We start from the raw sequence: 13,072 nt of genomic DNA, 5'->3' as shown, positions 1-13,072 counted from the left end.
GCACCCTTTAATGTGATTTGTCGTAATAGTTTCGTAAATTGTATGTTTTTACCCTGAAAATTGTATGTGGGAGGGAGGTCAAGTGTTCATGTGGATGTCATGGCTGAAAATTGTATTTTTTTTATATGAATAAATATTTCTAGCTAATACAGAACATGAAGTTCTCAGAGAACACACAATCTCTCTCAGACCTTTTTACAAATGTTCATATCCGACCCCCGAATTTACATTACTTGATGCCTTTGACCCTTGTGAATGAGTTTACACGATGGTCAATAATGCAGTAACGATCCTCTTGTATACATGACGGCTGGGTAATGCAGTACATATTATGGTCCGAAGAAATGTATTCTTGAACGTATAAGCTCTGTTCTCGAGTACATAACATAAGAGAATCATATACTGCTAATGCTTAAAAGTCCTATAGAGCGCTCAGCTCCATCAAGAGAGCTCACTCGACGAAGAAGTTTTTTGATCCCATCAACCCATTGCTGCTTATGAGCTTTACTCCTGCACTTGAATTCTATTAAACCCTGTCCAGTTTTGAGGCCAAAATAAACCTCTTCTGGAACTTCCCTTTCTTTCATATATGGCCAAGCAGAATTCTCATCACAGACTCCATAAACAACACCTGATACAGGCAGATAAGTAATACATAAAGCTGATAGTGAAACTTTACTGTGAATTGTAACATAAAACTTAGTTTCAAGGTAAAATATACAACAAGCTTACTTTTACTCTTCTTGGCAAAGGCACCCCCAACCTGTTTACGTTTGAGTTTAATCACGACCTGATCAGACAAAGAAACCAGATCAGATCTATATTCTATGACTTCTATCCCTTTCTCTGATAATTTATACTGAACTAGAACACATTCCTAGCCTCCTCCAGTCCTCCATGGGGTCCTACACAAAGTGGAAGAGGCTAATTTAAATAACATTTATCAGTTCAATTACCTGAGATTTTTTGTTAATGTAGACAGAGACAGTCTTCCATTGTTGAATACCTGGGCACATCAGTTACAACAATGCATGAGATTTAGCTAACAGTGTTTGAAAGACGCATGACATGATTTGTATATATTTCTACACAGTTAAACAATTTAGCTTCTGGTCCTTCAAAATTCTGACGTTTGTACTCAAGATTGTACTCTTTCAAGTTCAATGCCAATGTTATTGCCATGAAAATGTAATGGCATTACCTTTTCCCAAAAGTTGCAGCAAGTCTCCATCACAAAGACCATCCTTCTCCAACATGTGACTATGAAAAGCCGAAGGTGAATGAATTTCTGACATTCCCCTATCATAGGGGCTAATGGCCGCAATCTTTCTTGGCTCTCTCGGTAATCTAGCTCTCAATGCTTCCTCTCCTCGCAATGCTTTAAAAAAAAATCTTTGTATCAATAATAATGACTACAATGTAAAAGGCTGTTGGATAGCACTTTGTCCTCAAGAAATTAGTGTTTACAAGATCAGCATGGGAGGACAATGAATTGTTATTAGTAATCGTTAAAAAGAGACTACAAGAGAATTTTATTGCTTAGTGTCTCTTGTGAATTCCAAATCTCTTATTAACAAGTCCTTCCAACAATGGACCTTAATCTCAACTTCGTTGACGATAAAAAAACAAGAGAACAGAAAAAAGCAAAACAAGAAAAGCTTCAACTTTTTGTATAAGAGTTTATGTATACTGCAAGTACCTGTTGCAGCTGCTGCTGTAAGGGTCATAAGATCACCAGGACTTTGAATGTCAAGGGCAGATCTGACAGTAGATGCCAGATGGTCGCGGTCAGCTCCTGCTGACTCCGCCATTTCAATGCAATGCGATGCCAGCAACTCAGTGGCCAACGCCAGAGATATGCTCATTTTCGAGGGAGAGCCACTGGTGTTATCTTTTGCTGTAACAGCAGCCAAGGCTGCAGCAACTCCTGCAATGCAGACCGTAGTATGCACTCGCGCCCTTTCCACCCGTTCCTTGTCTTTCTTCTTCACTATGCTATAACTGAACTCACTGTTGAACCATTTTCCAATTGTCCCCTTTCTCCGACTGTTAGTGGTAACTGATTTCCTGACCTTGCCTTGCTGCAAGAAAAAAAAATCAAATGTAACAACTTATACAAGTTATGTGTGCTGGAACGGAGATTGGAGAACTGAAGGAGGATTAAGGTATCAAGAAATACTAGTGTAGAATTAGCAAGTTGAAAACACGCAGCTACCTTCTAATGTCCAGTATCTTCTATTTTAAGTTGGTTGGGGATGGAGTATAACATTACAAAACATCGATCTTTCATTTGATTCATAAATATTGTGCTAAAGTTAAGCATCCAACCCAAAACCAATTGGATGATGCATAAGTAAACAGAACTCAAAGGAAGAAGGCATCAATTACCAAAACCAAATCTCCCAAAATTAGTTTGATGCAAGATAAATACTACTGTACGTGCACTTACTAGCTGTGGTAAAGGATCTATTGATTTTAGGACTGTGTCAGGACTCTTGGCAGTGAAAGATTGCTTCTGTTTTTTAGCAAGAGCCTTCGAGATTTCTGAAGCAGAGATACTCCATGACCTTGACAAGAACTCCATAGGCTCCTGTGGGGTCTGCGGTTGAGGAATTGCAGCCATATATGGCGCAATTTTCATGTCATCTGCTTCCTGTAACTTCTCTTTATGCAAAGAACCACTTGTACCACTAACCTGCTTCCCAGCTAGACTATGATGACCACCTTCCATTTCTGAATTTCAAATGTCTCTACATAAACAAAAAGCTTCTCTTCTTTGTGGTGATTGGAGGTGGAACGCTATATCCCTTTTCCTCCTAATCAAAACTTCCACGATTGACGGCTTTTTCTTTTTCCTGTGACATCAATTGAAGGTAAAAGGCTAAAAACTCCATGGACTACTTGAGTATCATGCTAAAACAAAATCATTACCAAATTAGTTTAGTGGTTCAACCAAAAGTGAATAGAAACTGACCCAAGAGAGTCTATATTCCAGTTCAGATAACCATAATGAGGGTTAGTTTTGGGTAGAAATGCATAACTAGCAGCTACTCTCTTGCTTTCTTCTTGAAGCAAAAGCATAAGAGTGATAAGACTTCAAAGTTTTCTGCTTGTTTCAACATAGCTTTGTCAAAATGAATAATCAAATATCATAAAGCTCGACCCTGACTTCTCATTATACAAACACACTAGTCTATTACAACATTTAATTACTACAAACCATGAAAACCCAATTCGATCAGAACTTTTGGTTTAAAATCATAGGCATTATCCAAAGAAACAGTCAAAAACCCAGGTGAGATTTGCTTTACTAACCTTCCAATCTCGAAAGCTCCGATCCATTTTCTTCCTTCTGATGCAGCTAAAGGTTATATCTGAGAAAGAGGCACAGTCTTCGCGGAAAAGAAAGACAGAATATATCACACGAACACTTTCAGAAACCCAGTGCTTTGAACTCCCATGAATTCAGGTCGGGCTTGCAGAAAACAAAGGGAAATAATCAAATCAGAAATGGAATTCACGAAACTCGAAAACTAGGAATCTCCAATTTAAGGAACAAGGGGGAGACAAAACACAATCCAGGATAGCCGGGAATGGTTTCTTAACACACATGCAAACTAGAGCCAAGACCAATAGAGATGATGTCTGAAACTACAACGATCACAAAAATGTATCGAACAAAAGGTTTGATGGAAATGAGAATCGTTTCTTGGTTTTTTGTGGGTTGCAGGCTTTAGTTTTCGGTTGATAATACTGTATAAGATCACCTATGGCCGAAAGCCATGCATGAACGTTGACTGGATGAAGATTTTGTTTAGATTTAGGGATAGGGCTTCTTTTTTTTTTTCCTCCTTTTCTTTCTAAGAAGTTTCCATCTTCTGAAGCCCCAATCCTGCCCTATGATCCAGTGCCTTCTACGGTGTTTGCTGCGGTGATTGTATTGCAAACAGTTGCATCTAAGAATTTTACGGTTTATGTATTCCAGCATTTGCTAGATTGGAAGGTTGAGGTGGAGTTATTTTCGGAAATGACCCAAAAATAACACTAGCTAATTCATTTCGATGTCTACATAACTAGTTTGTACTTCGATATGTAAACTATTCTCTTAGTTAGTGTAAATTTACTATCCTAATTTTTATTTTAACACAACGCCGTGACATTTAAAACATGCACGATGCCTTTGTATACATTTCTAATGTGTTTATTATGAGGTATTGACTGGATTGAAAGTCGAATCAACGAAACATGCATTGTTGTATTGCCATTCTTCTTATCGTTTCTTAATCTTTCCATTGGAACTGAACTGATACGGTGTACTTGATATGTCTTACTCATGTTGTACCTCAATAGATGCTAGATTCAAACATTATCTCATGGAAGACAATGTACATGAACTAATGGATGCCAGATTGATCAGACCTTCAATCTCAGATTGTGAATTTAATGAAGTAGGTATGGTGTCACATACATGATGCCGTTCGTGATGTTTTCAACAATTATGAGATGTACTCCGAGGACAATTTGGTATGGGGTATAATGTTTTCTCAGCCAGGCAATGAAGCTTCGTGTGGCCAAGCTAGGCTGCTGTTTAGACATATTGGTACCAAGATTATCCAAGGACAATTTTCATGTGCTGCGCGCTGCCACACACAATTATGTGTACCATTATTGGCCATTGTCCCACTCAGGCTGACAGCTTGTGTTGTTTTGTAGAACTAGCATAGTATGGTGCCCTTTATTTTCTTATCGCACAGCTAGCAAGCTATGATCACATTCCTTTTTTTTTTTTTTTTTAAGAATGAGTTTGAAGGTGTGGGAAGGTACATGTCCAATATAAGCAAAAGCTTTTTGTTCATTCCCCCTAGTGAAAACCCTTTTTAATTTGAATGTGGATCATGAAAGCTGGAATTGAAAATGACTCCAAAAGTATTATCGAGAAATTCTTTGTTAATGTCCCACACAATGTGATGATCGAACACAAACTTTGCACAAACTCAGTAACAATCGAAGTAAGTATATTGAATGATTCAAAAAAAAATTGAGAGGGAATTAAAGGTACCTAAGAGCATCCACACCCATAAATTGGATTTGTTCAAGCAAATGGTAGGGCCAGAAGTAAAATTTGCTTCAATCAAATCAATTTCATATTTTGCTCAAGCAAATCGATTTTTTCACACACCCATTTATAATTTGCTTGAGCAATTCAATTTTATCTTGTCGTGAAATAATTATTTTTTTTAAGCAAATCGATTTTTTCACACACCCATTTATAATTTGCTTGAGCAATTCAATTTTATCTTGTCGTGAAATAATTATTTTTTTTTACCAGATATATTTACAACCAATAATAATTAAGCTCATTTTCATTATGGGCTAGCCTCTTGGTATGCCATGATGCTTGGTCACTTGCAATGGTATGCAAAACCTCCACCCGTTGCTCAATATGAGTCTTACCCTGTTTCTTTTGGTGCCTAGCTTCCTTTGCTGCCTTGGTTCCCATTGGTCTAGGTGGACTCGATAGAGTTGCCGTGTTGCTTTGAAGTGTCTCATTCAATTGGTCGTCATCCAAATTGATGGTTGGAGATGATTCAGTTGCGGAAGGAGTACCGTGGTAACTACTTGCATATGGAGATGGAGTAGTAGGTAGCACCGCAACGAAAGATAGATGATCTTTAACCACTTCTCAACATTCAAAGTGTGTAAACTTTTTTCTTCTTGGCATTATAATAACATGATTACTTATTTAATTACATAATTTAAATAAATTGGATAAAACAAATAATGTAACAAATTAGATATATTAAAACAAATAATGTAAACAATGCTACATATTTAAACAAATTAAATAAAATAAATAATGTAAAAAAATTAGATATATTAAAATAATTAAATATGTAAATAATGCTACATATTTAAACAAATTAGATATAAATTACATAATTTAATTCATATAATCAAATAAAAATTATAATATATGATAAAACAATGTACTTACTTCGTCCATTAGCGAAGTGCCGTTAGCTATACGTTGTCGTGATGCCGCCAAACATTCGCCCCATTTTTGCAAGAATAGCTTGAACTTGTTGTAGTGTGAAGCGAGCGCGATTCGGGTCCTCGGCTTCTTCGGAGGTTTCTCACTCGGTGCTAGCACCCAATTTTACATATAATCGCCATGAATTGTCTCCCACAATTTGTCCCTCTTTTGTTTGTTACCGTCATATTTATCAATGCTATGACGAACAAAAGAAATGCAGATTTGTAAATCTTCGGAAGGAAGCCAATGGGTGCCCATTGTTTTGGAAAAAAATGCTAGACGAAATGAGAGAGGAGATGGAGGAAGATGTGAAATTTGTTGTGCACAAATTGGTGTGAGTTCATAACAAATTGAAGTAGTATTTATAGGCAATTTTTGGGAGAGTTTTGAAATTTTTGGGATTTTTTTACAATTGTTTGGGTTTATTTCCGTTATGATCAAATAGTAGCCGTTGTCAATTAATTCTGGCCGTTTGATCGAAATTTTTGATTTAAAATGGAAGGCCCAGATCTATTAAACCGTTGGCCCATTCGGTGAGACACGTGTCAGCCATTCATTGGCTCGCAAATTTTTTTTAACTAGCACTTGCAATGCACGTGCCTAACATAAAATTTTTTCGCCCGTGCCTAACGTCACCCACGGGCGGTGGGTTCCGCCAGGCGGACGAGCAAATGCCGGAGCAAACCTTGCTCGAGCGATCGAGCGAGCAATGCAGCTCGGTTGACTGGGCGAGCAGCTCGCCTCCTCCTGCTCGCCGGTGCGAGTTTCATCTTCTCATGCTCGAGCTCCTCCGGCGGGTCCCTCCTCCTGCTCGAGCACGCCGCTTGCAGAAGCTCGCCGGTGCGGATGCTCTAAGATAGGATCTGTTTATTGAAAGAGAACTTGCATCGGATGAGGACAGAGAGCATGAATCCCGAGCTATATGATAAATTGCGAGCAAAACATTGCTAAGTTGTAAATTCAATGGAGTACCAAAGGCATCCCAATTTGTGTCGGATGACATCTCAAAAGCAAAGATACACATAAGAACAAAGAATGCTCAAGGGCAATAATCATTACTTTATTCTCAATAACACAAATGAGACATTTAATCTCCGAAGGCATAACGAATCCAAAAAAATAGTTACTAATTAATTCATTTGATTAGCCAAGGCCATTATTATGATATAAAAGTAAAGCCAATACTGTATGGTGAAAGGAACTATGTTGTTCTCCTGTCATTTTCCACCCACTGTTACCCCATTGACATTCATCGTGATCCATCTAATTAATAATTATAAAACTCTAGTTTTTTAATAATTATAAAGCTCTAGCTTTTTAATAATTATAAAGCTCTAACTCTACATGCTAATAGAAGAGATATGTCCAATTCAACAATCCACGAACTAGATGTGAAAAATTATCGAAATTAACAAACTAGTGTTAATCCTCTCAAATAAGAACAGCACTTTGCATCAAACATGTAGATGATAGTCACTTTCATAGTGATGTGTTAGAATCAAACCCCTCTATCAAGATAGAGACATCCAATCAGTCTGCTAGCTTAAGCATTTGATAATTGTCCAAGTCGTATGCTATGATGATTGTTGTGATGCTTGAGGTCAAGGCTCTATGTCCCGCTCGATTGTTATTCATGAAGTTAATGCAATAAGTAAAGTGTGAGCTTAGCGGATTCATAAGACTTGTTATTTTTACTTCTACAGAAGACTTGTTGAGACCCATTGTTCACAAAACCGATTTCTTATTTACAAATTATTAACGGCTCCAAGTTTTCTTTCCCATTGGCCTAACAAGTACATACAATCCAAATGCTCAATAAGAAAATCAAAAGGCAAATAACTTGAAGAAGGCTCCAAACAAAACCGATCCCTTAGGCATAATCTTCTGAAACTGGGACTGCGGAGTATGATCCAATGAAAATGTCACCATAGACCAAGCCAGCCAAACCTCCACCAATTAATGGGCCAACCCAATAGATCCAGTTGTAGGCGAAGTCTCCGCTGACAACGGCCGGACCGAATGAGCGAGCTGGGTTCATGGATCCACCGCTGAACGGTCCGGCCGCTAGTATGTTGGCACCAACAATGAACCCTATTGCAATGGGTGCTATGGTTCCAAGTGAACCCTTCTTGGGGTCTGCGGCTGTGGCATAGACAGTGTAGACTAGGCCAAAGGTTATGATGATTTCAAACACAACACCCTCAATAGCTCCTACACCAGAAGCAAGTCCATGGGTTGGCACACTCTGCAAATTAAAAGCAATTAAGTAAGAAAATTAGAGTTTGGCCAAGACCAAAATTACTTGGCCAAACAAAAAATTACTATACTCCTACATAACATTTGTTCCAGAAAATATACCTCGCTGGTGACAAACTTGAGGAGAAAGCAAGCGGCGGTGGAGCCCAAGAGCTGAGCAATCCAGTAGAAAATGCCGGTGAGGACGGTGATATTGCCTCCTACAGCCAATCCGAAAGTGACAGCTGGGTTCAAATGGCCACCGGAGATGTTTGCTGCGACGGAGACCCCAACAAACAGAGCAAACGCATGGGCGACGGCCACGGCGACTAGGCCGGGTGGGTCTAAAGCTGCATCTGTTGTCAGCTTACCTACACATGCATGTCAAAGACTTAGATTTGATTATACAAGAAGGGTTTATTTCTCAAAAAAAAAAAATCAAGGATACTTGAGGAGGTTTGGACATACTTGTATAAATTCAAACTCATCACTCATATAACATGTTTTACATGAGTAATATCATGCATGTAGTATCTTGGATAGTACAATGAACCCTTGTATATATACAACTTCTCTCTCATGGTTAGCACCTTATAGGAACGTAGTTACATACTCGATTGGGTTTTTGAGCTCGAAACAATCATATGTAAAACTTGCGTTGCATATGTATAGTTGTGTAAGAATTTTAATAAACATAAATGACGGTCATTATTCTTTTAGATGAAACCGTGCATTGCCACTTTATACCCCAGCTCTGAACTTACCATAAGCAATGGCAGAACCAACGCCAGCAAACACGAAAAGAAGGGTAGCGATGAACTCAGCTAGGTAGGACTTGAGGGAGCCAACACTGAAGGAGTCACCGAAGCTACCAAAAGCAATTTTCACCATTGTTTGATCACCGGAAAAACACTAATGAAATGAATCAAATCAAAATTCTAAGCCAACTTAAACTCGAAGAGCTCGAGGTTTTGGTAGATGCATTTCACCCTTTGAGAATAGACTATATATATAGACAATATAGTGCTTAGTAGTAGTAGGTACTATGTAAGAACGTCCAATTCAGCCGGCGGCAATCATAGAGGACGGACCCATGAATTGGTTGTCATTGTCCGACTGGCCGCCGACCAACCGCCATTTCTATAGTTTATGTGCTAAGATTATATTATGTAGGCATTATGAAGATAGGACAATTAAGTTTAATTGGTATTAATTACGAACCGACAATGAGTATTATAATCTTAGGAGATAAGCATGTTAATTCTTATGGAGTGTACATGATCGAGGCCATGAACATTATACTACATTATTAGTGATTAGTTTGAGGTATATTATGTTATTTTCCTTTATACGTTGTAGGTGGTGTGTGATATAAGAACATATTGTTCAAGACACCTGTGTATCGGAAATGCTTTGGAAACTAGCAAGTGTCAAAAGCACTTCTAGATAACTAAAAGTACTTCTTATAATGGTGCATAGGCAAAAATGCCGATTTGCACTCTAAATTTGGTCTTAATTGCCAATTTACACCCCGAATTTGCATTTGAATCAATTTACCTCCTAAATTTGGTAAAAATTGCCGATTTACACCCCGAACTTGCATTTGAGTCAATTTACCTCTTAAACTTGGTAAAAATTGCTGATTTGCACCATATCCGTTAAATTTAATGTTTTCAATCTAATTTTAAGTCACATGTCATGCATTTAAGGGGCAGTATTGTCATTATATATTTATTCATATTTAATAATAAAATAAATTAATAAAATTACTTAAGAGTAACACTTGCTACAATGTTTGTTTTTTCGAAATATGTTATTGATTTATTATTTTAGTTAGGAAGACATGACTATATTTCTTCTTTTCTTTCAATAAATATTCGAGTGGGGGCGAAGAGGTATATCTCTATTATGTAGCTCTCGTATAATATGTTGTTACAAGTGTTGAATCCGGGGATCATGCGCCTCATAGCATGTATTCCGATGTATTAGTTCAATATGACTTGCACATAACATATGTCAAGTCAAATGGCCAATAGTGCACCGACCTTTGACCATCCAAATCTTAAGTTAGTATCTACAACGGAATTCAAGTTCATGAATTAAGGACTTAGGAATACATTACTATTTTTAGGAGATTTCTGGCAGGTCTTTATAAGCACATTGAGATAAATGCAATTCCATATTCTCGATGTGGGAAAACATGTCTGAGCACTGTGCGTTTATTGTTCTAGCGAGCTACTTAGATGGCGCCGATGACAGCGCATGAACTGGAGATTATGTGGCAGGTCATGTCAGCTTGGCATCTCATTGAGTTGAGTCCTCTCCCGCCGGTCCGGCAACCATAATGGGAGGAGGTTCGCCGGGAAATGTCATGTGAGGGAGAGGTGTTAACAATGATCGTCCTCACCTCTATTACAATAATTAACGATATTGGAAGGAGGTAGCTAGGGATGTAAACAAGTTCCGGATTTCGCTTAGTTTGTATTGTATTGAGTTGAGCACGATTTAGCTCATCCAAATTGAGGACATGAACATGCAGCTTGCTGATCGTGTTTATACCACGAGTCTGCCCACCTCAGCTGGGTTCGTGCTTTACTTCAAGTGAGCGATCGTTCATGATTGGAAATAAATGATGTTAATTTACTAATTTATTGGATGCATGAATGAAATCGCATGCTAGCTAGTTAGCTAGCTGTTGCGTCTTGGTGATTCTCAATTTCGTACTCAATGTTATTTCCCGACCCAATTTATTTACTTGAATTACTCATATTACTATTTGGGCATAGTAATTTGGCCAAAAATTTGATGTGGCTCATCAATCAGTTGACCGGAAATCAAACCCTCGATCTATTGGGAGTGCCTCATCAGTCATCAATTAATCTTAGTTCATCAGACATTAAAAAAAAAACTATTTCACCCAGCTTAAGTACGAGATCGATCGTACCATGCAAATTCGATGATGCACTGTCAACAAAACATCAATCACAGAATATCATGCAATTAATATCGATATCAACTTTGTATGTTAGAATTAATTTCAGTTTACCTCCTTAAACACCTAAAATCAGCTCATTCTTTAAATTTTTAGTTTAATAAGTTTATCCCTTATACTTTTAAAAAACATCATACAATGACAAAATTCAAATTTTTATATGTATTATATCGATAATTATGCTACGAAACCTAATTTTTAAGCTTTAGTGTTGTTGTGAAATTATTGGAAATTTTATTTTGGTCTTGCATTTATGATTTGAAACCTCATTTTAATAGTTTTTGATCGGATTTGAACCAAAAAAATCTGAATTTTGTCTTTTTATCTCTTATAAAAGTTTTAAGGGGAAAACTGATTAAAATAAAACTTTATGAGTGAACTGATTTTGAGTGTAAAGTTTAGAGGAATAAACTGAAATTAATTCTTATATGTTATATCGATATTAATGTTTTTATGCCACGAGGCAAATCGAAGAATTCATCGAGCAAAGAAAAATGTTAGAAGAAATACATCTTGCTTGCTATCAACTGTATACGTTATATCAATATTAATTGTTTCCATGCGATGTATTTAATAACTTATGGGTTATTCATCACTTTGGTGGTAGGAATATGGGGTTTCGGGAATTAGTCAAATAAGTGGGTATGCATTATTGTACAAAATAGGTCTAAGACTTTAGACCCGAGACTATTTAGAACCGCACCGAAATGGTCTATTCGATTTGATTCAAAAAATAAATAAATTACTAACCCTAAAGGAACCGCACCGAAACAACCGATTCGATCTGATTCCGGTTCATATTTTTGAAAATGATTTTGAAACTGTTAGAATCGAGTATTTAAAACTATATAAGAAAAACCCTTAAAATAAACATCTTCGTCGCCGCATTCCTCATCATTTTTTTTTCTTTACTTTTTATACTCCGACTAATCATTATATAAACTAAAAAACCATATTCGATTTGCCTTATGCCCTAATTTCCTCTATTATTTTGTTACTCCCTAAAATCTAAATTATTGTAGGTTTGCAGTCTCTATCACTCTCTCAATTCCTTTTGAAATAATTGAGTATGTTAATTGTTGATCATTGGGTAATTGTACTAAAGAGGTTGTTGACGTTCTGTATTTTCATTTTGAAGTTGACATTTTATATGGTTATTGTTTAAGGCTTGGAGATAAATATATATTACAGTAAACTTTTGGAATCGTAAAAACCCGAAAACCGACCCGTTATTTATGATTCGATTCCGGTTTCAGGAGCAAATTGTGCTAAATCCGGACCGTTTTTTCTTTTTCGATTCTGGTTTTGGTTCCAGAAAAAAATCAGTATTTTAGAACCGGTCACATGCCTAGTACAAAACAGGCCCTGGTCAACAAAAAACTTTAATTCAATATAGAGGTGGCAAATGGGCCCAAAAGCTCGAACCCGGCCCGACCCGACCCTATTATTATAATGGGCCGGAACGAGATATTTTGGCCTATGGGCCTGGCCCGGCTCGAGTACGTTTTTAGACCGACACGGTCCGCGCACGATAAATTCATGGGCCAACCCGTTATATACATAATTTTATATTATTTATATAAATATTTAAATAATTATCATTATTAGACTCGAGTAATAGATTTTTTTAATTAAAATCGCTTGATTATTTTATTATTTTAACTACAACTTTTCACAAATATTATCAAAGTAATGAAGAAAACGTCATTGTTTTGACATACGTAACATTTTACAAATAAGATTATGAAATATGTTGTAGTATTTTATTTATATTTACTATTCTAAATAGTTATATAAAATAAATATTCTAA

At 36.9% G+C, this 13,072-nt stretch overlaps 2 protein-coding genes across 2 annotated transcripts; both read right to left on the bottom strand.

Moving 5' to 3' along the window:
* Positions 1 to 222: 222 nt before the first annotated feature.
* Positions 223 to 3,765, bottom strand: LOC126793644 (VAN3-binding protein-like). The gene is made up of 7 exons (XM_050520234.1): positions 3,316 to 3,765; positions 2,450 to 2,855; positions 1,700 to 2,081; positions 1,202 to 1,378; positions 957 to 1,006; positions 733 to 790; positions 223 to 631 (listed from the first exon to the last, which is right to left on the bottom strand). Exons 2-7 carry the CDS (start codon positions 2,729 to 2,731, stop codon positions 396 to 398), a joined length of 1,185 nt encoding a protein of 394 aa, XP_050376191.1. The 5' UTR covers positions 2,732 to 2,855; positions 3,316 to 3,765; the 3' UTR covers positions 223 to 395.
* Positions 3,766 to 7,706: 3,941 nt separating this feature from the next.
* Positions 7,707 to 9,236, bottom strand: LOC126793555 (probable aquaporin TIP-type RB7-5A). Its single transcript, XM_050520108.1, has 3 exons — positions 9,034 to 9,236; positions 8,393 to 8,640; positions 7,707 to 8,279 (listed from the first exon to the last, which is right to left on the bottom strand). The coding sequence occupies exons 1-3, from the start codon at positions 9,158 to 9,160 to the stop codon at positions 7,905 to 7,907; spliced, it is 750 nt and encodes a 249-aa protein (XP_050376065.1). The 5' UTR covers positions 9,161 to 9,236; the 3' UTR covers positions 7,707 to 7,904.
* Positions 9,237 to 13,072: the final 3,836 nt, after the last annotated feature.

Source organism: Argentina anserina, chromosome 5 (assembly GCF_933775445.1).
Source record: "Argentina anserina chromosome 5, drPotAnse1.1, whole genome shotgun sequence".
In the NCBI taxonomy this organism is placed as follows: Eukaryota; Viridiplantae; Streptophyta; class Magnoliopsida; order Rosales; family Rosaceae; genus Argentina; species Argentina anserina.
The sequence above is the reverse complement of the archived record's forward strand: the minus strand, read 5'-3'. Positions and strand labels throughout refer to the sequence as shown.